This window comes from Polypterus senegalus, chromosome 2, assembly GCF_016835505.1.
Source record: "Polypterus senegalus isolate Bchr_013 chromosome 2, ASM1683550v1, whole genome shotgun sequence".
Lineage (NCBI taxonomy): Eukaryota > Metazoa > Chordata > Cladistia > Polypteriformes > Polypteridae > Polypterus > Polypterus senegalus.
In genome coordinates this window covers 53,881,191-53,908,456 of record NC_053155.1, presented here as the reverse complement: position 1 = coordinate 53,908,456, position 27,266 = coordinate 53,881,191, and the positions used below count along the sequence as shown (strand labels likewise).

General features: G+C 38.9%; 1 protein-coding gene across 2 annotated transcripts in view; it reads left to right on the top strand.

Moving 5' to 3' along the window:
* Positions 1–21,766, top strand: part of cfap91 (cilia and flagella associated protein 91) — a 79,714-nt gene extending 57,948 nt beyond the window's left edge. For both annotated transcript variants that reach the window (XM_039743710.1, XM_039743711.1), the window contains 2 exons: positions 11,650–11,806; positions 21,150–21,766. In XM_039743710.1, the coding sequence (XP_039599644.1) occupies positions 11,650–11,786 (137 nt within the window). In that variant the 3' untranslated portion in view covers positions 11,787–11,806; positions 21,150–21,766. The remainder of the gene's footprint in view (positions 1–11,649; positions 11,807–21,149) is intronic.
* Positions 21,767–27,266: the final 5,500 nt, after the last annotated feature.

Here is a 27,266-nt window from a genome sequence, read left to right as displayed (position 1 = left end):
TAGCAGATTTTCAGACTTATCCATGTTAAAACAGATAAACATTCTGTTCAACTACAGATTAGTTTACTGTTTCAAATTTACCTTGAGAGAGTTTACTTCATGTTGTATATTTCATATATTTTCCTGTTTTACTAATCCAATAGCCTCTCCTGATGGCAAACAGGTCCCAGTTCCAGTTAGTCAAACACCAAGAGAGGCTTACAGTCCACTTGTTACACCAGCTCACTTCTTCTGCTGCCTGAGTTAAGTTAACTTGAAGTTAAAAAAATAAGAGGAAATGACTTATGTAAGCATCACTCTGTCAGCACAGATTGTACAAATATGTACTCAATATTTTTAAAAACTAGGGGGTTCTGCGTCACCTTATCGTGGTGGAGGGGTTTGCGTGTCCCAGTGGTCCTAGGAGCTCTGTTGTCCGGGGCTTTATGCCCCTGGTAGGGCCACCCAAGGCAAACTGGTCCCAGGTGAGGGATGAGACAAAGAGCGGTTCAACAAACCTCCAATGATGAACCAAAACTTTGGACGACGTTTTCCCTTGCCCAGACGCGGGTCACTGGGGTCCCCCTCTGGAGCCAGGCCTGGAGGTGGGGCTCGATGGCGAGTGCCTGGTGGCGAGGCCTGCACCCATGGGGCTCGGCCGGGTACAGCCCAAAGAGGTAACGTGGGTCCTCCTTCCCATGGGCTCACCACATATGGGAGGGGCCAGGGAGGTTGGGTGCAGTGTGAGTTGGGTGGTGGCCAAAGGCGGGGACCTTGGTGGTCTGATCCTTGGCTACAGAAACTGGCTCTTGGGACGTGGAATGTCACCTCTCTGAAGGGGAAGGAGCCTGAGCTAGTGCGTGTGGTTGAGAGGTTCTGGCTAGATATAGTCGGACTCACCTCGATGCACAGCTTGGACTCTGGAACCAATCTCCTTGAGAGGGGCTAGACTCTCTATCACTCTGGAGTTGACCCCGGTGAGAGGCACCGAGCAGGTGTGGGCATACTTATTGCCCCCCAACTTGGAGCCTGTGCATTTGGGTTTACCCCGGTGGATGAGAGGGTGGCCTCCCTCCGCCTTCGTGTGGGGGGAAGGGTCCTGACTGTTGTTTGTGCGTATGTGCCGAACAGCAGTTTGGAGTATCCACCCTTTTTGGAGTCCCTGGAGGGGGTGCTAGAGGGTATACCTTCTGGGGACTCCCTTGTTCTGCTGGGAGACTTCAATGCTCACGTGGGCAATGACAGTGAGACCTGGAAGGGCGTGATTGGGAGGAATGGCCCCCCTGATCTGAACCCGAGTGGTTTTTTGTTATTGGACTTCTGTGCTCATCACGGATTGTCCATAGTGAACACCATGTTCAAGCATTGGGGTGTTCATATGTGCACTTGGCACCAGGACACCCTAGGCCTCAGTTCGATGATCGACTTCGTGGTCGTGTCTTCGGACTTGCAGCCACATGTCTTGGACACTCGGGTAAAGAAAGGGGCAGAGCAGTCAACTGATCACCACCTAGCTTCGATGGTGGGGGAGAATGCCAGTCAGGCCTGGTAGGCTCAAACGTGTTGTGAGGGTTTGCTGGGAACAGCTGGCAGAGTCCTCTGCCAGAAGTAGGTTCAACTCCCACCTCCGGCAGAACTTCGACCACGTCCCGAGGGAGGTGGGGGACCTTGAGTCCAAATGGGCCATGTTCCGTGCCTGTATTGTTGAGGTGGTTGACCGGAGCTGTGGCCGTAAGGTGGTCGGTCCGCCACACCAGGAAGTGCTGGGGGGAAGATGACAGGGGACACCCGGATGGCTTCCGGGTGCACAGCCGGCACTTCCGCCACACAAGGGCATGTCTGCGGAGCAGTGCCAGGAAGCAGCTGGAGCCCATCCGGGTTCCCATAAAAGGGGCCGCCTCCCAGCAGTCGTGGCGAGAGTTGGGAGGAAGGAAGACGGAGCTAGAGCGAGGACGGGAGGCGGCCAGGAGAAAGGCACAAAGACTGGAAGAGTGTGGCCTGGACATTGGGGAATCGGTGCTGAAGGCTGGGGCCAGCGTTCACAATATATATATATATATATATATATATATATATATATATATATATATATATATATATATATATATATATATATAGCAGAATACCCGCACTTCGCAGCGGAGAAGTAGTGTGTTAATGATGTATGTGTGTGTGTGTGTGTATATATATATATAATGTAGATAGGTGTGTGTGTATATATAAATATATACACACACATACATACAAACATACACACAGGTATATATATATGTGTATATATATGTATGTGTCTATATATGTGTGTATAGCTTTGGTCACTGAATGCAAGGGAAAAATAATAAAATATAGTCTATAAGTTATTAAACAGTAAAACATTAACGTTTTAAGAAGTACAGGTACATTGAGCACTACTGGAGTGGTTGGGTAAAGTACATTTTAAAGACTGTGTAACACAACAGGTAAGTAGTACTAACAGCAGCTAAAATGTATATGGATCATCTCTCGGTAGTTGATCCCTTTTGAAAGGCGCTACACGACAGCTGTGGTATAAAAATGACATTTTCCATGTGAACGTTCAAATTTCTGCCTCTGGTAATGTGCCTTACCGGCATTACCAGCAATTAAAGAAATTTAGTTTTGTGTCCTCTGCAGTGTTAAGAGAGAAAGGCTTTGGTTTGGGATAAAAGGAAAAAAGGTGTAAAGAAAGGAAAGTTGCCTTTTTCTTTTATATAGTATAGAGAGATGTGTTCGCTGACGATATGAGCGCCTTTTGGGGACAGTCACGGTGGGTCTTGTGCAGACTGGTGAAACGTCCCTGCCATTAATCAGCTGTGATGGCACTGTCAGTCCTCCACTCCTGTGCGTGTCTTCATAATCCGAGCTGACGACCTCATAATCATATGCGTGAAAAATAGAAAGTGCGAATCGACTTAATATTATTTTGCCGTGGTGTAGAAAAGGGGTCCCGTGTTTGCACTTGTCTGGGCTATAGCTCAGGGGGAGGATGAAAAAAATTAAAAGTGCTCACTTTGACTTAAGGCAGAAGCGCAGTCAGGGTCTCAAAGGCTGGCACAGCTATGCGCGCGCGCCGGCTGCTCGACTTTTGCTGGGCAGGAGACCCCAGTTTTTGCAGACACGTTCATGATATCAAAAGTCTCAGCGCTCTTTGGAGGTCATTCATATATATATATATAGCAAAATACCCGCGCCTCGCAGTGGAGAAGTAGTATGTTAAAGAAGTAATGAAAAGAAAAGGAAACATTTTATTAATAACGTAACATGATTGACATTGTCATGAGTGTTGCTGTCATATATATGCCTGCCTAAATAAGTCACACTCGCTTCGCTCTTACTTTTTTACCGTTCATTTAATCATAGCTAGTGGCGGAAAAATGATAAAATGAAAGGAGGATTACACTGAGTATGGCTTTACCAAAACAATTATTGATGGCGAATCGATTATTCATAAAGCTTGAATTGGTGATCTGTTTTCTATGTTAACCTCATATTTTTCATACTTCTTCTCAAACCAAGGTGGTGCGAGGGTAAAATGAATCGGGATGCGCTGATCAATGTAATCGGTGTACAGGAAATCATGCATTGACAAAAGATCCCCTTTGCTTGGAATTGAAAGTGTGAAAAAATGCATTATTTTTTAACGCGTTATGGAGCACATGCATCGAAGCTTCTCAGCTGTGCTTGTGCTAAGAAAAGGAAAGATTTTAAAAATAACGTAACACGATTGTCAATGTAACCTTTTGTAAGTAGTGCCTGGAGGATTCAGTGTGGAGAAACTCTATAGAGACAGCGTGTGTATTAACTTGTGGATTTTTCCGTGAGTATTTGGTGGTAGTATGACGAAGTTGCTTTGAAAGACGGCGTTAGCCGCGGAGCTCAGCTCAGAGCGAAATGAGGTAAATGGGAGGGGAGATGATGACGTGACTCCCCACCGCCTTAACTGTCAATCCCCACAAACACAGTCTCTCGAATTTGCATAAGCACACCCCTTCACCTACAATTTTAACTTAGTTACAAAGTGATCAAAACTCGTTTATATCCTCGTCCTCTCATTAAACTTGTATCCCGCATTACCTGTGGGCATGAGAAACGCCAGCGTCAGCCTGTCTATGAACTTAATTTAAAGTTTAGGTTTACACCTTGCTTTCTTTCGAGTAGCAGCACTCATGAATATGGTAGTATATGTCACTTTCCGCTTCTTATTGTTTCGCTGCCTTCTCAATTATATAATGCATGTTTTATTCAGCGCTTTTTGGAGGTCTTCCTGGTTTTCTACGCACTACGTTGACAGTCAGTTCACGTGATTACGTGGGAGGCGTGATGATGTCACACGAAACTCCGCCCCACGGCTTTCAAGCTCAACTCCATTACAGTAAATGGAGAAAAATACCTTCCAGTTATGACCATTATGCGTAGAATTTCGAAAATGAAACCTGCCCAACTTTTGTAAGTAAGCTGTAAGGAATGAGCCTGCCAAATTTCAGCCTTCTACCCACACGGGAAGTTGGAGAATTAGTGATGAGTCAGTGAGTCAGTCAGTCAGTCTGTCAGTCAGTCAGTCAGTGAGGGATTTGCCTTTTATTAGTATAGATTCAGATATTTTGCCAGTAGTGTTTGTGGATTTCATTTTCACCAAATAACAAAATCTTTTATTTCTCACGGATACGCTTCTTCATTTGAAAGAAACACTACTTTTCCTTGATGGCAACATGAATTTGATGATCTACACGTCTCAGACTTAAAATTTAAAGCCGAATAAAATCTACATACTTCTGTCATATCACCTATGTCTATATTTGATCTCTTTTCGCTGTTCTGTTATTTCACCATTTGTTAGCACTAATGTGATTGATCTTTACTATCAATTTTTTGAGACTTTCAAATTTTAGTACTTTCTGCAACCTGCTTTGCATGTGTGTCACACCAACATTTTTGAACCTCTTTACAACATTTTACTTTGTTATCTACTCTTTGACTTTTATTTCCACCCCTGCTTGAACCTGCTTGGTTTTCCATTCCACTTGGTGCGAGCTGATTATAAGTGGTTAAATCTCTTGGCTCAGAGTCTCATCTCTATAAGTGGTTAGATCTCTTGGCACAAAGTCTCATCTCGTGGGACTTGAAATTATCTCTCTGAAAAAGTCTTGTCTCATACCAGGATTTTTATATAATAGAGACATTTCTTTACACTGAAAACTACCTCATGGCTACATTATAAGTACATCATAATTACTGAATATTTCTGTGAGACCGCAAGTCTGAAAAGCTCCAAAACTGCTCTCCACCATGGTCCAGAACAGCCAGCAATTTTACCTTAAGACTTTAATAGAACTTTTATCTCTCCATTTGGTAGTTCGTTTAAAAATGTAATGTTTAAGAAATTTCAACTACAATTAATCAGAGACTCTGTATACAACAAATAACAATAGCACATCAATCAGTGTCATTTTTACTTCACTTAAACTGAACTCTTCTTTCTATGAAATCTATTGAGCCACCACAATCCTATTTGGGCTACATTTTTAACTACATGATGTTGTAAAGTGCTGTTAAAAAGCTTTTATTTAATGCAGCCTACTAATACATATAAACAAATTCTGTTGTTGCTATTATTTTTGAATATGACTCACTATTACAAAATACTTTGTAAAAAAATGTAATACCCGATTGCCTTTTTTATATAATTTTATTAATTTTATTGAAATCACACAACATTCCATACAAATAAATATTTTTTTTTCAAAAATAGGATTGAAAATAAATCAACCCCCACCCCTGAGAAAGAGAGCATGGGCAGCAGAATAAAACTTAATGCTAGTGAAAAATAAGTACATACATTAATTAATAATTAAATAAAGATACATGGAGAAGAAAAAGAAATGGGGAGAGAATCTGCTTCCTCAGTGCTTGAATAGCTTATTTTAAAATGTAAATTGATTAGATCCTGCCAGGTTTTGAAAAATTTCTGCACAGATCCTCTAAGTGAGAATTAGAATTTTTCCAATTTCAAATAATATATAAAATCAGTTTCCCACTGACTTAAAAGAGGAGAGTTAGGATTCTTCCAGTTTAGCAAGATAAGTCTATGTGCCAGTAGTGTAGTGAATGCAATCACAGTTTGTTTGTCCTTCTTCATTTTAAGACCATCTGGGAGTCCACCAAACACAGCTCTTAATCGATTAGGAGGGATTGTGACACCAAGGCTGTCTGATAGGCATTTAAAAATTTAGGTCCAAAATTATGTTAATTTGGTGCAGGCCCAAAACATGTGACCCAGTGAGGCTGGGACTTGATTGCAGCGTTCACAGGTTGGATCTTGCCCTGGAAACATTTTGGACAATTTTAAATGAGACAGATGTGCTCATATAATTTTGAGTTGAATAATTGTATGCTTTGCGCATATGGAGCTCGAGTGAATTCTCTCCATTGCTACCTTCCACTCCTTTTCTGAGATGTTGAGTGAGTGATCCTTTTCCCACTGTCCTCTTGGATCTTTGAAAGGGAGGGTCTGTAAAATGGTTTTATATATAACAGAAATGCTGTCTAAGTCCTCAAAACTGAGCAATATTTTTCCAGCATAGAGGGAGGTGGGAGTTGAGGAAAATTGGGCAGATTCTGTTTAACAAAGTTTCTAATTTGAAGATAGTGAAAGAAATGTGTTGCTGGAAAGTTAAATTTAGAATGTAATTGTTCATAGGATGCAAAGATATTGTCTATGTACAGATCTCTAAGTGATTTAATCCCAAATTTTTCCGCACATTAAAAACTGCATATGTTTGCGAGGGTTGAAAAAGGTGGTTGTCGTGCAGAGATGCCAAAAATAAAAGATTCTCCATCTTAAAATGCTTCCTAAATTGTTTCCATATTCTGGGTGAGTGAAGAACAATTGGGTTGTTAGTATATTGGCGATAACTTGCATTTATTGGGGCACAAAGCAGGGAATATAAAGAAGTACTGCAGGATTGTATTTCTATTGTGGACCAGGCCTGTGTATGTCCATCTATTTGTGTCCATGCCCAGTTTTTTATAGTTTGTATGTTTGCTGCCCAGTAATAAAATTGAAAGTTAGGTAGAGCCATGCCACCTTCTTTCTGCCTTTGTAGGATCACTCTTTGGATAGGTGGATGTTTTGAATTCCAAGTAATTGAGGTTATGGTTGAATCTAATTTCTTAAAAAATGATTTATTGATGTATATTGGAATGTTTTGAAATAAGAAGAGAAGCTTAGGGAGGATATTCATCTTAGCAATGTTAATTCTTCCAGCTAAAATGAGATGAAGGGTTGACCATCTACACTATGCAAGTCTTGCTTAATTTTTTCCATACAGATGGCAAAATTTTGTTGATAAAGAGCTTTATGTTTACTTGTGATGTTTACCCCTAGACATTTAAACTGATCTGCATTGATAAAAGGGAAGCTGTCCAATCTAATAGTGTGTCCTTGAGAATTCACTGGAAAGAGCACACTTTTATTCAAATTCATTCTGAGACCAGAAATCTTTTGAAATTCTGTTAGTGCTGTTAGGACTGCAGGCACAGTATTTTGTGGGTCTGATATATATGGTACCATATCATCTGCATATAGAGAAATTTTCTGTTTATGTTCTTCTCTGATAATCCCCTTTATCTCATAAGCAGTGAACTGCCAGTGGCTCAATGACGTTTGCAAAAAGTAGTAGTGACAAGGGACATCCTTGTCTGGTACCACGTTCTAGTTTAAAGTAGTCTGAATTAATGTTGTTAATACAAACTGAAGCTTCTGGATTGGTATATAGTAGTTTGATCCATGCACAAATGTTCGGGCCAATCCCAAATTTCTCCAATGTAGTGAAAAGGTATTTCCATTCAATCATATCAAATGCTTTTTCTTCATCCAAGGATAATAATATCTCTGGGATGTTTGACTTTACGGGTGAATATATTACATTAAACAGGCATTGAAGATTGAACACTAAGTGTCGGCCTTTAATAAATCCAAGTTTGATCTTGTGATATTACTGAAGGCAACACTTTCTCCATCCTTCTAGCTAGGACTTTGGAGAGTATCTTAACATCATTATTCAGAAGTGAAATTGGTCTGTATGATGCACATTGTAATACGTCCTTATTTTGTTTAGGAAAGACGGTGATTAATGCTTGGCGAAAAGTTTGAGGTAGAATTTTATTGCCTCTAGCTTCTGTGAATGTTGCTAATAAAAGGGGAGCTAGCTGAGTGGAGAACTTCTTATAAAATTCTGCAGGGTAGCCATCAGGGCCTGCTGCTTTCCCACTCTGAAGTGACTTTATAGCATCTACTAATTCTGATAGTGCCAACGGTTTATCCAATTCCTCTGCACTAACAGTATCTATTTGTGGTATCTGTAATGCATCCTGAAATGCATTAGATTGTGTCTTGTCTTCTTTAAACACAGTAAAATATAAGGATTTATAGTAGTCTCTAAATGTGTGCATTATATTTTTATGGTCAATGATTTTGTTTCCGTTTGTGTTTGTGTTTGTGTGCATTGTGAACATCTTGCTTGTGGATTTGTTGAGCTATGAGTTTATTAGCTTTCTCTCCATGTTCATAGTAATGATGTCTTGATTTAAAAATGAGTTGTTCAGTTTCTTTAGTTGACAAGAGCTTGAGTTCTGAATGCAGAGTCTGCCTTTTCCTATGAAGAGCCTCACTTGGACACCTGGCATGTTCTTCATCTATTCTAGTAATTACACTGGTTAGCTTTGATTCCTTCTTGGTTTCCAATTTATTTCTGTGGGAAAGATATGAGATAATCTGTCCTCTTAAGAAGGCCTTCAGGGTTTCCCAGAGTATTCCTGCAGAGACCTCTAAGGATGTATAAGTCTCTAGAAAAAAAAAAGATTTGTTTTGATATATATTCTGTACAGTTCTCGTCTTCTAATAAAAGTGGGTTAAGACGCCATCTGCGAGATGAGTATGTCGGGCATAATAATTTTAGCTCCAAGATCAAAGGGGCATGGTCAGAAATAACAATGGTGTTGTACTTGCAGGATTTAATCGTAGGCAAAAAATGGTTATCTACAAAGAAATAATTGATTCTTGAGTAGCAATGATGCACTGGCGAGTGCATGACCCATGACAACCATGTATCTCCATTTAGGATTAGATACAACATATGATACTGCAAATGAGACGTTCTATATATGAGAATTCCCACACCTCTACTTTTCTTTGTAAAACTAGAATGGAACATTTGGCCAGTCCAGTCTTTTTGCAGCCAGAACTGATCCTTGCTTAATAAGTGGGTCTCCTGTAAAAATACTATTTTAGTGTTTAGACCTGTTAGGTGAGAGAATACTTTCTTTACCTGATTGTTTTAATATCTAAAAAATGTAAAATTCTCCAACTTTCAAACCAGTCAGCTAAGTCTCCAGACACGCCTGAATTTTATATATTTTCTAATTCTAATTTATTTTATGACTTTTTTATTTTTTAATTTAATTCACCACTCCTGATACACCTATAATGTGCACTCTTGTTGCCATTTAAAGGAAGGAGTTCTGAATGCAAAGAACTGTTCAGCCAAAGTCATTCAGTGTTGTTTTTTATTTATTGAAAAATGCAAGAGGGATAGAGACATTACACAATAATTGGGTGTTTATAAACAGTGCAACATAAAGCACAGAGAAAATGAAAAGTTCTTCTCACCGCCAACAGGTGAGAATATAAGGGGTGGAATTGGAAATGCAGAAATCCCCCATGAGGAGAGAGGAGTAATACTGCGTTAACCACATGCCAGTTATTTCTGAGCTAACAACCATTTCTGCATCTGATCCACCTCCCATTGCCACCTTTTAATGTTGGTCACATTAGCACAATTCATTTTCACAGCATCACAGCCTTTAATTATAAACAAAAGATCTCATTCAAGAGAATTAGATACACTCCAGAGAAAAATAAGGGAAATTTGAGCTTCAGTGATATCTAGAGACAATTAATTTCTTTAAGGGAATTAAGGGACAATGGGAGGAGAGATGTAGTGGAAGGAAAATATGAGAATAAAGAAGACTGTTAGTGGCCAGAAGAGATGACAGAAATTTAAGACCACTATCAAAAGACTGTTGGACAGTCCCAGAGCATGTGTAGAAAGGTGTGTGACAATCAAGACATTTCGATAATATAACTAAGAATGAGCTGGGCAATTAAGGACACAAACAGTCAGCAAGGGTTGGCGTAAAAGTGGCAAGTACCTTTAATAAAACAAATGGTGTACCAAATTAAAATGCAATCCTCTGAACAGTCCAAATATAAATAAATAATTTTCAGTAAGGACAGATTATTAGTGGAGGTTAAACATTTAACCAAATTAATCCTTAAATAATTCTTAAAACTGAGGTGGGCTGGCGCCCTGCCCAGGGTTTGTTTCCTGCCTTGCACCCTGTGCTGGCTGGGATTGGCTCCAGCAGACCCCTGTGACTCTGTATTTAGGATATAGCGGGCTGGATAATGGATGGATAATTCTTAAAACTAGGTTAAAACCAAAGTCAGAACTTCTCTGCTAAAACCATGAGCATCAACACTTCATTCTAATATCTCTGCTGCCAAAGGACGTGGAGCCAACCTGGACTGTCACAAGATGATAAAAGCTTTAGAACAGCAGAACTGACAGAAAGGGCTTGGGGAGTTCATTATTAAGCATTCTCTAGGAGTAATGTCAAGTCTACATACACTTTGAAATTGAGTGTGCTGATGGATGGGATTTTCGGAACATGAGGAGATGTTTATGAAGGTGAGGCTCCAAAAACATTCAGTGTGTTAACTGCATTGTCTGGTGGTGTAGTCTGCCATCATATATACTGGACTACACACCGTGTCGTATATACTGGACTCCACACCCCATGGTTGCCCAGTCATTTGTCACCCCTGACTCACTGAGCAATTAATCTATCCTGCCCAAGATCCACTTCTAACAAATTAGTTGTACTCTAACTCTGTAGCATTGAACTGCCTTTGGGTGGTGTTTGAAAGATGCCCTATAAATTTCAAATTGATTTACTTCCTTTGTACTGATACACTGCCTTAAACCAATGTATTTATTAAGACAAGCAATGTTTTATGAGTTAAATTTGTAAAATCAGCTTCATCCCTATTTATGAAATAACCTGGGATGATTCCCACTGTGAAAAGTACTGTATAAATTAAAGCTTCAACCGTTAATAATGGTGCTTTTACATTTACAATATATGTTGTAGTTTACACTAATTAGGCAGAAATGTGGCACATCAGGACATCCAAATTTGGAAATGAGTTCTGTTCACCATAATATTCCTCCATTTTTGACTTTAAGCGAAACAACAATTTTTATATTGTGGTGTTTAGATTATAAAGTGCAATCAGTGCAAAAGATCAAAATCATAAACTCAGAATTCTAGCACATTTGAAACAAATGTTGAATGCCAAAGATGTGTGTTTGACAGCGTAAAATCAGAAATGATTGCAGTTTGTTCACATTTGGCACAAATGCACTCAAGTTAGAATCTGTAGTCGTCAACCATGAAGGATTTGTTAATGGGTGAAGTGATACTGTAGATTTTAATCTATGAGCGGTACAAAATCTGTTTTATATAAAGTTGCATGGTAATATACCCTGATTCTTTAACCATATTATTTTTCTTAAATATTGTTTCTGACAGTAAAACAGTCGCAGCTCAAGCACTTACGTGCTGCCCGTGAAGTGGTGCGCAGTGTGATTCAGAATGGGCAGAAGGTGCCAGAAGTTGTAGAAGAAGAAACGGGAAGACCCTCAGAAGCTCCTACAGGAACACAGTAATAGATCATTGTATCAATCAGGTACAATATTTTTATTATTACATTTTATTGAGCTTAATTGCCATATTAAAATAAATAAAAAATTTAAAAAATCAGAAAATAGCATCAGTACGACATTTCAAAAAATTATGTGTCATTCAATTATAACCAATAGTATCACCATTCCACAACTCAGCTTTGTGAGCTAATGAACCAAAAAACCTTTAAGAGACAGAAAGACTAGATACCTAGTAAATTATTAAAACTTTTGATGACTAGGAAACAAAGTAAAACTTATAGAAAAAAGTTTGAGCAAGTTTTTCTGTCCAGGTTATGGCAGTCATGTTACCTTCTGTATCAATCCTTAGTCTCATAGTACAAATATTCACAAATTAGAAGTTAGGTAATAGCATGTTACTCACTGTGTAGATCTTTGCAGTAAGAGACGTTGAATCTAAATGTTTAAAAAGGACTTGTTAATATGCAGTATATGGTGATTCTTTGAAAGATAAATAGGAGTTTTATAAGATAACCCCTTCTAAACAGTACTACATTTTCCCAGCTAAAGAGAACTGAAAGAATAACCAACTATTAACATCCTGTTTAATGCTTTCCATCATACTGCAGAAACTAATTTGAACACATTTTTAACTGTAACTCCTAGATTTTAACAATTCCTAAACAATTAATGAAAAGTGATGCAATTTAGTAAGCTATGTAAGGGAGTTCACTTAAAAATACTTTTATTCATATTCATTTTGAACCTCGGTATCCTGTAAACTTCATTCAACGGATTTAATAGGGTTGACAACGGTAAATTTGGTTCATGATAAAGAATAACAACATCAAAGCAGAGAAATACTTTTTGTTTAATTCCTTCCTTTGTGTTTCAATAGCTAGGATTTTGATAACAATTACCAAATGTTTTGACAATAGTTGACATCCTTAATTAGAAGTAATAAGAATGTATGGTATTTATATGAACAGAGGCACCTGGACCAGAATATTATAATTTACTTTAGGCACACTTGCATATATTATCTTCAAACTCAAATTTGTTTAGTCAATTAAAAAAATACCCATTCCACTCTATTAAAAGCTTCATTCTGGAACCAGAGATTACAGGTCCTTTGTAAGCTTGGTTACCGTAGGAATACATGCTGCAGCAAGCTGTGGATGAAGGTTAAAAGATCAATATCTACCTTTATCACATGCAGTTAGACCTTACAATATTATAGAAGGCTGCAAATTCAGTATGCTTTGAACAAAACATTTCCTAAGAACTTTACTCTGTGTCATTTTATTGCATTTCTCAAACAATTATTATTGTAATTGTTGCTTTTAATTTTACTGTTAGTCTGTGGCACCTTGTGTCACTAGTTTGTTAGATGTTTTTTAAGGGCACTACTGTTTTAAACATTGTTTTATACGGGCACCACTAGTCTCTTCAGCTGAAGAAAAAGCAAGATAAAACAAGGGAATGACACTGCAATAGGCTTGTACTAAAGCACTTCAAAAACAAAGAACAAGGGCTTTATTTAGTTACAGCTCCCTTTCACGTTTTAATTTTAAGGTTAGTATCTTGATTTTAGTTACTTGATCCTCCTGAATTCAATGCTTAGACCTTTGCCTGTGTCCTGATCACTCTTTCTGAAAACCTTCCAAAGGAAATGTAATTCACTTCTTTGCAAAGCATTATTTTTGAAGTCTACTGTATTTAAACATCTTCTTAAACAGTTCATATATAAGATAGCTTTATAATGGCTTGTTACTTCTAATTAAGTTAAATACACTTTGTTCAAACATTCTCCTTAAATCTCTATTTTTTTCTAAAAAAATATAAAAATGCACTGAGAGGAAAAAAAAATAGTGATAAATAGTAATAATTTTGAACAAGTGAGTACGAGAACTGTATAAAAAAACACAAATGGAAACTTTAAATTTTAATAACTTTAAATTAATAATTTCCCCTTGGGATTAATACAGTATCTATCTATCTATCTATCTATCTATCTATCTATCTATCTATCTATCTATCATAATTCTATAGCATAAACAATGCATATTACTAATATTAATCATTGTTGTCTTCAAATGTTTCAATGCTTTAACTGGGCTACTGTACTGTAGATAAGTGACCAATCCCAACTTCAGCACGTTCATATTCTTCATTTTTCTATTCCAGTCCATGGCTGGACTCTATTTAGGTTTTCTAAATACCAGGACAAAGCTTTTTATATTTTTCCCTACCTTTTCATGGGTGTTCTATGAATGGATGTAATCTTCAATTATAGCAGTCAGCTTGTAAAAGGCCATCTCAGTTGCATGTAGCTCGCAGTTTCTTGTGTGGACACTTGGGGGTGCTGTTGCCCTGTGAAACCCAACAGACAGATACTCTGGGCACAGATTTAAAAGCACTATAATTTTTAATTCTTTTCTTCATTATAGTGCCTCCAAAGCACCACATCTACCAAACACATAATGAATAAACACAATAATTACCCTCCTCTCCTCCCAGCAAGCTCTGTCACACTCCCTCCAAACTCCGGCTCCCTTGCTGGGTCTCCACTAGTCCTTTATATTTTCCTTGACTCGGAAGTGCTTCTCTCCTTCCGTCCATGTGACTCATCAGCACTTCCAGTTAAGATGGAGAGTTGTATTTTTCTTCAGTACTTCCAGGCTATATGGGAAGCAGAAATCCCTGTGTCTCCCTGCAGCATCACCTGGCAGCAGCATCCGAATTCCATATCAGATAGTGCCCTATGTGAATCCGGGGAACCGCTATGCAGCAGGGAAGTCGCCGTCTAGCATACTGGGTGTGTCGGGCAGGTTGAGCTGTCAGGTTGAGCATCACACTGGTTAATAGTATTGTACGCAGCTCTCTTTTAAGCAGTTGTTACAAAAAAAGTGTAGAAAAGCATAAATCCAATCGTTTTCAAAGAGAATCACTCAATGCTCTCTGGCATGAAATAACACATTCTCTTCTTCCTGAAATTTTTAACAGTCAAATCCCTTGGAGAGGATTTACCAGGTATGTTACTTGTTATAGTTTTTTGGTTTGCGTGGAATTTTATTACTAAAACATTTTATTTGTAAGATTGTCACTTTTCAACCCCACCAGAATTCAATGAACAGTAACATTCTTTCTTCATATTTTGTTCATTTATTCTGTACAAATGTACTTCTATGCTCCAAGATGGGCAGCTTTTTGCATTTTTATTGATCAATGGGAAAAGAGTGGTCCAGCTCTTCAGTGCCATTTGTGAACATGAAATTCACTTCCCTGAGATGAGCACTAAGCATATAAGTTTAATGTTCATGTTTTGTAATGCACAGGACTCTTAACTATGCGTTTCATTTCACTTCATGCTTCATTCCTTGTTTTTATACCATTTAATCCTGCTGGCATAGGTGTCATTCTTTAATTATTTTCTCTTGTTATTTGCCCCCAACTTAATTACCTGGTTTCTCAGACCAGAAGCATTTTTCATATTATTTCCTGCAGAGCTCAGGCAGTGTCTCCTAGCCACATTAAGTTTTCCTAGGGCTTACAGATTTGGATGGCAAACGACTCTATGCAGTTTCTTTTGCTTTGTAGACTGTGAAGAGTCTTCACTGCATGACTTCACTTCTTCAGTATCATGACTTAGTCAGAGCTCCTCCCCTGGCTGGGGTTCAAATTCATATTTTATGTCTCTTTTGCTAATTTTTTATTCTTTTATTTACGTTGATTATGTACATCATTTTTTTTTTCGTTTTGTCTATGTATATCAGTTGCCTTTGCTTGTTCCATGACTTTTCAGTCACTACCAGGAACTGCCCCCCTTCTTACAATTTTTGGAGGGTCTCCCACTGTTCCTGGTGGTACATTTGAAACATCCAAGAGAGATGATGAGTTTGTCTGTGTTTCTTTAATTTGGTAGATTTCTGGATTTTTGAACCTAATTTCTCTGATTTTGACGACGTTTCTGGATACTTTGACAACTCTAGGGGGTGTACCAGCCACCCAACCCGACACAGACACACGCAGGAGGCACACTTATAAAATACAAATGTTTTTTATTTTTTTTATTCACTCGTGGGTACGTCTTCCCCATTCCCACGAGTACACAGCACAGTCCCAAGCACAATACACAGCACACCAGAACACAATTATTTTTCTTTTCTCTCTGTTCTCTTATCTCCCCGGCAAGCTTCGTCCTCCTCGTCCCGACTCTGGATTCCTGAGTACTGTCTGCAGGCTCCTTTTATATGTTACCCAGAAGTGCTCCAAGTGCTTGATGACCCCCGGATCCCAACAGGACTGTATACAACTCCATCTCCCATAAAGCCCTGTGGCAGTCCAAGGCACCACTGCAACCCATGAGTGCTCCCAACTAGCATCCCGGGGGAGGTAATGTTCTATCCACGCTTGCTCCCCCAGTCCTCTCAGCAAAGAGGTGTCCCGGCCATCTATGAAAATACTGAATAGGAACTTTGCTGACATTGGATCACCTTAGTGTTTTTGGGCAATTCCTTTGCTTCTTGTGCTCTGTTGAGCTTCAGTGTTATTAAAGAACATTTTTGGGAAAATCAACTTTTTTTCTTAGGATTCGGTACAAACCCCTTATTACTAGCCAGGATTTCATGGTGATATCACCCTCTAGTAGGTATTTTTGGAAGTGTTATTGGAATGTGTATGCTTTGGATCTCCTGCTTCTCAAAACTCAACATGTTATGACTTTCGTTTATAAGATAGAAAAATGAGCCCCATAAATGGTGATATAATAGCTTCATTGCTTTTTTGACTATTATTCCCATGCAGTGTTGCTCAGATGAGTTTCTGTTAAGGCAAAAGTTGAACTTTCAATGCCATTTGGCACAGCACACATTACTCCACATATCTTCAACATTAAACCAACTGCAATGTGCAAATTAACAAGTTTTATCCTCATAGTTGACAACAGTTGTGCTACTTATGCAAATTGCTATCAGGCCATTTTCCACATGTAGGGTGAATCACTTGGCCAAAGGTTCACAAAGGAGCAAGCTTACTATAGAAGCCATTTGTCTGTCTGTTTTGTAACTTGCTTCACCAGCCCTGAGTAATATGGGACAGAAGCTGTTCAGGCAGCACTGTGTGTTTGTGGTGCCAGTCCACGATACTCACACACTCAACTACATTTACTCATACCAGGCTAATTTAGAGTTGCCAGTTAACCTGCTATGTATGAATCTGAGGTGTGAATGGACACATTGACACAGGAAAACATGCAAAATGTAGACAGCCAGTGCCCAGATTTGGATTCTAATCCAGTGTTTAGGGTTGAAAGGTGGCAGCACTAACGCCTTTGTCAGAGAGAGAGAGAGAAAGAGAGAGGTTCAGTGCCACTAGATATGTGAAAATATAAAAAAAAATTATAAAATCAATAAATACAATACAATAACTTCTAATGTATTATGCATCTGTGCACTGACAGCTTGAGTGTAGAAAGAAAATTAAATTCTATTGGACTTGGACTTGAGGACGGCACAGCAGATCTTAAAAAGCACTTAGGGCCTCTGTGAATGACAGATCTGTTACATGTTTATTCTCTGAATGTACTCTGTGCCCATGACAATACTCCTCCTACTTTAACTACTACTACCATTATGATCAGTGAGTGTCTTTTGTCCCTCTTTATGTTACCACTGTCTTCTCATTGGCCTCAGAGACACACAGACTGCACCCTAAAGTCCACAATGTGACTCCACCAAATGTTCAGTCAGCCTAGGGTGAATTAATGATTGATAACTGGAGTTGCAGGCAGCACGGTGGAGCAGTGGTAGCACTGCTGCCTCACAGTTATGAGACCTGAGTTCGCTTCCCAGGTCCTGCCTACGTGGAGATTGCATGTTCTCCTAGTGTCTGTGTGGGTTTCCTCCCACAGTCTAATGACATGCAGGTTAGGTGCATTGGTGATCCTAAATTGTCCCAAGTACGTGCTTGGTGTGTGTGCCCTGCCCGGGGTTTTTTCCTGCCTTGCACCCCCTTGCTGGCTGGAATCGGCTCATGACCCTGTGTTAGGATTTAGCGTGTCGGATGATGACTGACTTACTAACTGGAGTTGCTTTATCATTTTTTAAATTTTTTTTCTGTCTTTGAATGTTAGTCATCAGTCACCTTAGAGGTGATTTTTTTCTGTTTTCTGTCTGGTGTCAGACTATAAGTTACATTCAGAAAGTATTACTTTTACAGCATGATAAACCATCGCCATCAGCTCTACCTTATATAGCTATATTCAATGTGAAAATTGTTTCTGCATATGATGTTCACTAACAAAAATGTACCATTTTGACATGTGAAGCACTGACAGGTTCAGCGACTTGCGACACTGAGAGTCAATAGTGGGAATTGTTGGTAGTCTTGCTGCTTAGACTTTGGGCAATATTGAGTGAAAATGTCAGTGATACTCATACTCGACAATAGATTTGAATGAAGGCCATCCTCAAGTAATGGTCCATTGATTCCTATTTTTAAAGAGTTTTTATCCTCTGTTTAATCAGATAATATTTTTTAAAATATACAGACAGACAGACAGACAGACAGACAGACAGACAGATAGATAGATAGATAGATAGATAGATAGATAGATAGATAGATAGATAGGCGGGCAGACAGACAGTTTGCTTTTTACAGAAGCTTTAAAAATATAGATTATAACAAACAACAAACCCCACATACACACACAAGAATCTCACATATGAAAAAAAACTTCTGACTTGGCTAATGAGAAGAGAGCAGTCACTGTGAGACATTGCACAGGTGTATTGCCGTTGATATAAAGAAGCCCCAGTTGTGCTTCTCCTGAATAATTCATTGACTGAAAGTTCTCAGTGTTATTGTGTCAGAGAGAGGATGTGCAGCATTGTTCATAATGGCCATCAGTTTGCTGCTTTGAAGAAAATGCTTCCTTGCCAATAAATCTAGCCTGGTTGAACTGATGCATGCATAGCCATTTCAAAGTGTGTGGTTGCCCAGGGATCAGTGGCTTGGGAAGGCCCATAAAAGTCAAATCTACTCCAAAATTTACAGTCCTTTTTTATGCATAAATATATATATATATGCACACATGTTTAAATATTCTAATATAGAGACATACAAAACTCTTATTTTTACACACAATTTTAATCTAATATTAGTAGTAGGAGGAGGAGGATGGGAGCATTGCTGATAGCGCATTGCCTCACTCACCACATGCCGAACCACCTGGATTGAGAAATTAGTAGGAGAGCAGATATATTACTCAAAACTGGGCACACTAACTACTGTATGTGTTCAGTTGCAAAATAAAACTTCTTGCTAAATGCAGCACAACTAGACTAGCTTGGGAAAAATAGTTAGCCAATGGAAAAATGGCAAACTCAAACAAAGACAGAAATAAACTACTATAGTGGGCGTGAGACAAGGAAAAGGAAGCACAAGAGGGAAGAATCAAATGTGACACTTAAAGAATCTTTTGAAAGGTTTTCGGTAAAAACTAAAAGCAAAGAATAAAAGGACACAGGTGGTCAATTCAATGAGAAAGATGCTAGTGAGACCCCTGTAGGTACTGATAACATTAGCAACAACTGGCTTAAGGTACAATGCCTTAGCAACTGGGGGCCACACTTATGTGTCTGCAAATACTGGAAAAGCAAGAAAGTTGTCTAAGCAAACTGATAGAGCATTGCAGGGCAGGAATGCACAAAAATGAAAACAAATTCTTTTATCTCAAAGCCCTTCACAGTTTCTGCTTATTACAGTCAAGAGAATTCATTGATTTTAAATATATTCGTTCATCATTATCCACACCAGGGGATGTGTTCAAATTGTGTATAAGACTTCTTTCTATTAAAAATGATATTTTTTACGTATATTTGATATAGATTTTTAACACTGACTTTTGATAACATATGCAAAACAAAAATTTAAAGACTAGCTTAAAATAAATAGGATTTCCGGGGTTTTATCTATAAGACATAATTAACAATAATTTTGCCCTCAGCAAGTTGTAAAATTTGAGAAATCTAACCTCAGGTGATTGAAAACACTTGGCAGAATTTACTTTGTCCTTTTTTATTCTTCAAAAAAATAATCCAACAGAGTGAAGCCATGTAAGTACACTCTTAATACTTTTATCCCTATTAAAGGAATACTCCACCCACAAATCATATTTTTTATGTTATAGTTACCTACCTCATGGAGTTTGTAGTGATGGCCAAGAAAAAAATGTACTGTCTGTTTTCATGCAGAACAGAGAGAAGAAATTCTGATAGAATAGGTGTCTAAGATGACCAATGCTGGACAACGGCTATCAATCTAGTTGTATGCTCACAACACCCCAAGCACATGTATATTTAGTTAAATATTGTTACAGAAACTACTTCTATAAAATGCTCTTGTCAACAAAAAGGAATGTGCACAAACGAAACTGGCATTTGAAATGCAGATCCACCTCCTGTTGTTAGATATACTGTATATTCATATCCACTGGAGTCCAATCTTAAGATTATTTAGAGGCAGTCTGCAAAACTGCACTAGTGAATCGATCTTCTGCTTTGTGAAGCGTCTCTGATATGCACATGGACATTTTTTATATTATTTTCTGTTGTCCAGCGTTGGTCCAAAAGGTGTTGCAAACAAAGATTTTGTTCATCAGTACATTTCAGCATCATACTTTTGGATTACTATATACAATATGAACAAAGAAAGCCAGCTGCTCATCATAATTGACATCAGACCACATGTGCAGCCTATAATTTGGTTTCAGTAGGTGGTGCAGGATGAGCTTAGTTACAATTACTTCTAATATGTATGCAGAATTACGAATAGACTGAAATCCTACACGGGGTCATTTGTATCTGATACATCCGCCTTATGCACCAGCACTCTTGTAACAGCACACGCTTCAGAAGTGGCATCAAAATTTACATCTTTGTATTTAAAATCATCGCCTATGTGTGCTTCACTAGAACTAGAATCCACAATGCTGTCACTGATCACTTCTGAAGAATGGTCACTATTATAACATAATCACATTTATTTTCATGCGCTTTCTATTCTGTTAAGGATAACATTCATAACTTTTACTGTATTTATTGTTTTTGATACAGTTTTTTTTATGGCAGACATTTATTCAAGTCCATTGTACAAAGAGGCAGTTACAATTTTAGGCTTTAACACCAATACAGTGTAATAATTTGTAGCAATTTTAAATCAACATTGAATGAATCAGCTTTGAACCATCTTTATAACATGATTACGTATCACCACTGGTACTTTCACCTGTATTAAAACTTGTCAAGGGGATATTTCGTCTTTTTATTTTTAACATCCTTCTCTTCTCATTGCACACTAATTCCTTTTGTTCTTTTGTTTTCACAGAGTGCATCACTCTGGCCATCCAGTGAGTCTTCATTTCTGCTGTCTCCAGGATTTTCAAGTTCATGATTCAAATTATACTGTAAATTCTATGAAGTATTCCACCACACCCTGAGAGAAACAGTTTGAAAAATGACAGCTCATTGAATCTGATAAAACCTTTGTTGTCCCAGCCATTAATTGAAATTTTCATAGCTTGGAAACATCTGGAGAAGATATTTTCTTTTTCATTAATTTTATTGTTTGTAACAGCCTAAAACTTGTGTTTTCTCTGGGTTTAAATGACCTGTCACAGAAATGTACAGATTTAAAATGATTCTGCACAGTTTAATTTAAAACACATGAAGATTTATTCAATCAAGTCAGTGTATGCTTTAAAAACAGAACTTGGTGTAATGCAATAAATATGGTAATGACCTTTCCAGAAGGAATCAGTGAAATATATTAAATTCGAGCCAATTTTATTTATAAAACATTTATAATAATTAAAGAATTTTTATATATATATATTTAATATATATATTAAATGCTAAGGTTTGTATTTGTATGCCACATGATTACTTGCAAACTACTGGACCTTCGGCTTAATTGAAAGCTAATGATGTGATTGATATGCACTGATGAAACAAAATATATGGCTGGTGGCAGCCTCTGCAAAGTTTTTGGGGTTTGTGTCTTTCTTACAGCAAAACTACAGGCAAACTTATCGAGAAAGTGACTGGCAGAGACAAAAAGAACAGCAGTGACATCTGCTGACCATGAAGCAAATTGCTGATTACATGACAGTCCCAGTCTGCTAAGCACAACTTGCTAGTACTCGTCGAATCTGGCTGGTTGGAAAACTTCATGAAGGTATCGGGCTTTGCATCTTTGCACCTTTCTGAAAGTAAAAAGAAGTACACAAAACACCAGAGGTCTGAGTATTTCCTAGTTTATCATAATACCAATCCATCCACCCAGTTTCTGGTCTCTTTTATTCTGTTATTGGGCTGCAGGGAGCTGGCACAAGGCAGATGCCAACTGTGAACACAGTGCCAGTGCATCACAGGGGACTCTAAGGTCATTCTCACACTAGGCATGTTTGTTCTATACCGTGCCCAAGCCTGATTGTCCCCCCTCCCTTCTCCCCCACTGGCCTGCACTCAAACTGTGCTTAACATTCTGGGCCTGGGCACACTTTTGTCTTGACCATGCGACTTTGTGTAAAGCCAAACAAGATCCGATCATGAAGTGACAGCATGCATGTCAAAATTATTTTCCTCATTTTGTGTTTGTTTTGGAGTTGTGTAGGGCAGGATAACGCTCTACCCTCTAACAGATTTATTAAGTGTGCAGTGCAACATTTTGCTGTTAATCGTGCTGCACGTAAGAGATGATTTTTACGGTGGCAAATGATGTCAAGGGAGGAATTTGCAGCTTTTCTTGCTAACTGCAATTCACGTTCATGTATAAGGTGAGAATAAAAACCTGTTTTTAACTCAAATGTTATTGAATGAAATGAGAATTGCACTACCTGACTTGTTGCATCATTGATGTCATGTCCGTTTTCTGTGCTTGGGCCCTCCTCTTCCAAGTGGAGTTATCACACTAGTTAAGCGAACTAGACATTGCGGGGTTTGACAGATAGGGGGCGCTGTCGTCCCCTTGAACCCTCAGATCAGACTCCAGACACCAGATAAAAGTCCAAATTATTAATTTATTTGAACTATACAGTGCACAAAGCACCCTCCACTCCATTATACTCATAAACAACAAATAATAATCAATACAATAACAATAAATCCTCCACTCTCCCAGACGCGTTACCACCCTTCCTCCCAACTCAGCTCGTCTGTCTGGGATTTCCCATAGTCCTTTTATAGTCCCTGACCCGGAAGTGTTTCTGATCCTCTCAGTCCTTGTGATTCTCATCACTTCTGGGTCAGACCAAAACTCTTCTTCTTCATCCCGGAAGTACGTAATTTCCCCTGTCGCTGTGACTTAAGACGTACTTACGGGTTATAGGGCAAATAATAGTCCTGTGCCTCCCTGCAGCATCCTCTGGTGGCCCCCAGGGTATCCAGCATGACTGTGAAGGAAAACTCCAATGTCCATGATTCCCCGCTGGCATTCGAGGCACCTCCATGCTGCAGGGAGGGCTCCATCTGGGGGTATTGGCCAGGATGACTGGCTGGCCATAGTCCACAGGGGTTACATGCAGACAAACGTTCTCGGGCATGGAATGAATTGTCAGTGTGAGTACTCCCTTATATGGTAGGACGAACTCACACCAGGCCAATTTAAATTCACCAGTTAGCCTAACATGCTTATCTTTTGAAAGTGACAAAAATGGAGTAACTGCTGAAAAATAAATGTGTGCCAAGATAACTTCCTGTAGTAGCAACCGCCTAAACAAACAGAAAAAATATTGCTGCGACCATAAACAAAAGATACAACCTGTCCTAATCTGCAATATACTAATAAAAATGATGCTAAAAAAACAATTGTAAACTAAAAATAAACAAAAATGACAAAATAACTGCTGCCTGCTGCAGTGTGGGAACATCTGTATAACTAGACCTCATCTCCTTGCATCTTCCCATTTTAGCCAACCATGGAGGCAGCTACTCCTGACATTAAGTTCATGCCTCCTTGAGGCAAACCGCTTAGTGACACAGGTCCTCTAGCATACAGGAGAAACACACCACCATCTAGGTGCTGTTCTATATAATTACTGGGCTTAATTCTTCTAACCTAGCTGCAAGTGTGGCAAATGCCAGTAGACTCTCTCGAAGGGCCTTTTATGGCCTCACCCTGGTCCTTATACTGTAAAAGGAGTGTCAGATGGTAAGCGTTTGCCTGGATGCCACCAGGGTAGCACAGGGCAATCCAGAGCAAGATCCCAGAGTCAGGTAGAGACCCACAATGGTGTGAGATCACTTCATTTTGGCAGCCATCAGTTATACTGGAATGAGAAGAGCACATCACAGACGTAAACATCAAACATCAAACAGACATTTGTGCCAAAGTGTGCTGAGCTCCTCCAGTTGCCCAGGTTTAAACATTCACTTGCCTCTTTTTCTTGGTGCTAGTCTCCCTCATTGTTTGTGGGCTGATAATTATTCAACACATGATTGCTTTCAAACCATTTCGATTTTATTTTGTCAAGTCCCAAAGAGTTGTAGAGACTGTTGAGAATACAGTACCTCAGCTGCTAATAGTGTCACACTACAGTATACATGTGCACTAATGGATGCACATAATTTCTGTCTACATATTGTCATAGTTTTTTTTTTAATTATGTGTTTGAAAGCTTTGAAAATCGTACAGGAAGCCATGCACTATGATGATGGTTTAGCATGATGGAAGTGCAGGCAGCCTACCAGCTCTCCTTGGTGACTGGTCAAGCAGTCTGATAAAATGATGCTGTTGCCTCTTAACCAGAAAGTCTTCTGGCATCTTGCGAGCCATCCATGGCCTTTGTCTCTCACTTCATAATGGCAAAGAAAACCCTGCCAACTACTGGGTTACCTGCCCTCTAGCCCCCCACTGCACAAACCCACCAAGAAGGCCACTCTCTCACTCTTCTTCTAGGTCTATTCCCAGAGAGCCAAGCAAGATCTGCCCTTCCACACCAGACTGACTAGTTTTCCTCTCTTTATGGCATTGTGGGTCTCTATCTCTCGGAGGTTTTGTGGAAATCCCAGAACCCTTCATTACATGACTGCTGCACTGTGACTTTTGCAATACAACAGACCTGAGGCCTCATTTATATAAAACTGCATGGATCTGAGTGTAAAAATATGCATATAGCAAAATAAACACCCCCGCTTGCTCTCACATTGCTATGCATTCCTATTACAACAGTCTTCCAGACCTTCCATGAAAACAAAAACAGACTTTTCAGTTTACACACCAAATATAAATCCTTTGTACTTTTGCAATTTCATCTTTGTTACAGGTTTTATCATAATGTCAGCAACTATTTCCTCTGTGAGACAGTACTCCAGAGTCATTTTTCCATCATGTAGCATAGCTCTGATAAAGTGGCACTTAATGTCCACATGTTTACACCTCTGTCTGCTTACTAAAAGGAAGGGTTCTTTAATAGAGCATTTGCACCTTAACTATCCTCATAAACTTCCACTGGTTCATGGTGAATTTCACAATCTATTCTATACTCTCCTGTACCGTGGTGGATAAGTGCCATATACTCAGCTTCACACGTAGATAATGTCACCGTGGATTACTCCTTTGTTTTCCATGGAATCAACCCCCCATTTTATTTAGACTGAAACAGCATTCAGTCATGCTGTGTCTATCATCTGCATCTGCTGCCTAATCTGCATTACTCTAGACCTGTAGTTTTAATTGATCTGTACATTTCCTATAACATATAGCATAGTCAGCAGTTCATTTCAAATATCATAACACATGTTTTGCTGTCACCCACTGCTGAGCATGTGGTTTGGACAAGTACTGTGACAGTTTATTGTTGACAAAACTGGTCTAGTGCATGTCATTACATACAGTAGATCAAACTGCCAATTACTTCTCGAAATTTCCTGGGATCAACTGACTTATCCTACTCCTGGTTGTAATTTAACTTCTGCTGACAAAGTGTTGTTCTTGTTTTACATTCTGTCAAGTCAAACCTTTCCAAAATCTTCTTAATATACCTCTTTCGGTCCATCTTTACAAAATCATTCCCTTGCTCAAAATTTATTCCTATGAAATGTTTCAATTTTCCCAGATCTTAAGATGTTAAGAGTGGTTTTCCACAGGGGTCAGCACTAGGGCCACTGTTTTTTTTTAATATATATAAATGATTTAGATAGGAATATAAGTAACAAGCTGATTAAGTTTGCAGATGATACCAAGATAAGTGGGCTAGCAGATAATTTGGAATCCGTTATATCATTACAGAAGGACTTGGATAGCATACAGGCTTGGGCAGATTTGTGGCAGATGAAATTTAATGTCAGTAAATGTAAAGTATTACACATAGGAAGTAAAAATGTTAGGTTTGAATACACAATGGGCGGTCGGAAATAGAGAGTACACCTTATGAGAAGGATTTAGGAGTCATAGTGGACTCCAAGCTATCAACTTCCAAACAGTGTTCAGAAGCCATTAAGAAGGCTAACAGAATGTTAGGATATATTGCAAGATGTGTGGAGTACAAGTCCAAGGAGGTTCTGTTCAACCTTTATAATGCACTGGTGAGGCCTCATCTGGAGTACTGTGTGCAGTTTTGGTCCCCAGGCTACAAAAAGGACATAGCAGCACTAGAAAAGGTCCAGAGAAGAGCGACTATGCTGATTCCAGGGCTACAGGGGTTGAATTTTGAGGAAAGATTAAAAGAGCTGAGCCTTTACAGTTTAAGCAAAAGAAGATTAAGAGGTGACATGTTTGAAGTGTTTAAAATTATGAAGGGAATTAGTACAGTGGATTGAGACTGTTATTTTAAAATGAGTTCATCAAGAACATGGGGACACAGTTGGAAACTTGTTAAGAGTAAATTTCACACAAACATTAGGAAGTTTTTCTTTACACAAAGAACGATAGACACTTGGAATAAGCTACCAAGTAGTGTGGTAGACAGTAAGACGTTAGGGACTTTCAAAACTCGACTTGATGTTCTCTTGGAAGAAATAAGTGGATAGGACTGGCAAGCTTTGTTGGGCTGAATGGCCTGTTCTCTTCTAGAGTGTTCTAATGTTCTACATACCTCGCTTTGTATGTCTCAGAGCCATCGGGGTTGTTCTTAATAGCATACACCCATTGACCCCCCACTGCATTTTTACCCACGGGTAAGTAAGGTTGTTAACGTGAAAGTATTGTTTTCTTTCAATGAGTTCATTTCTTCCTTTTATTGGATTGATTGGAATTTACAGCTTCTGTAAATGTTTGTGGCATATTACTCAGAATCCTGTTACAACAGTCAGTATTACTTATTGTTTGATCATTGTCGTCTACATCAAATACATAGTCATCCAAGTTTGCTGGCTTCCTATGCTATCTGCTGGAATAGCGTGTACCAGAATTGTCTTGGTTACCTGCCCCAGTTTGACTTCCATGAATCTGTATGGGCTTTTCATCAGTAACATCAGATCTACCAGTAATTCTGCTAATCTGCTC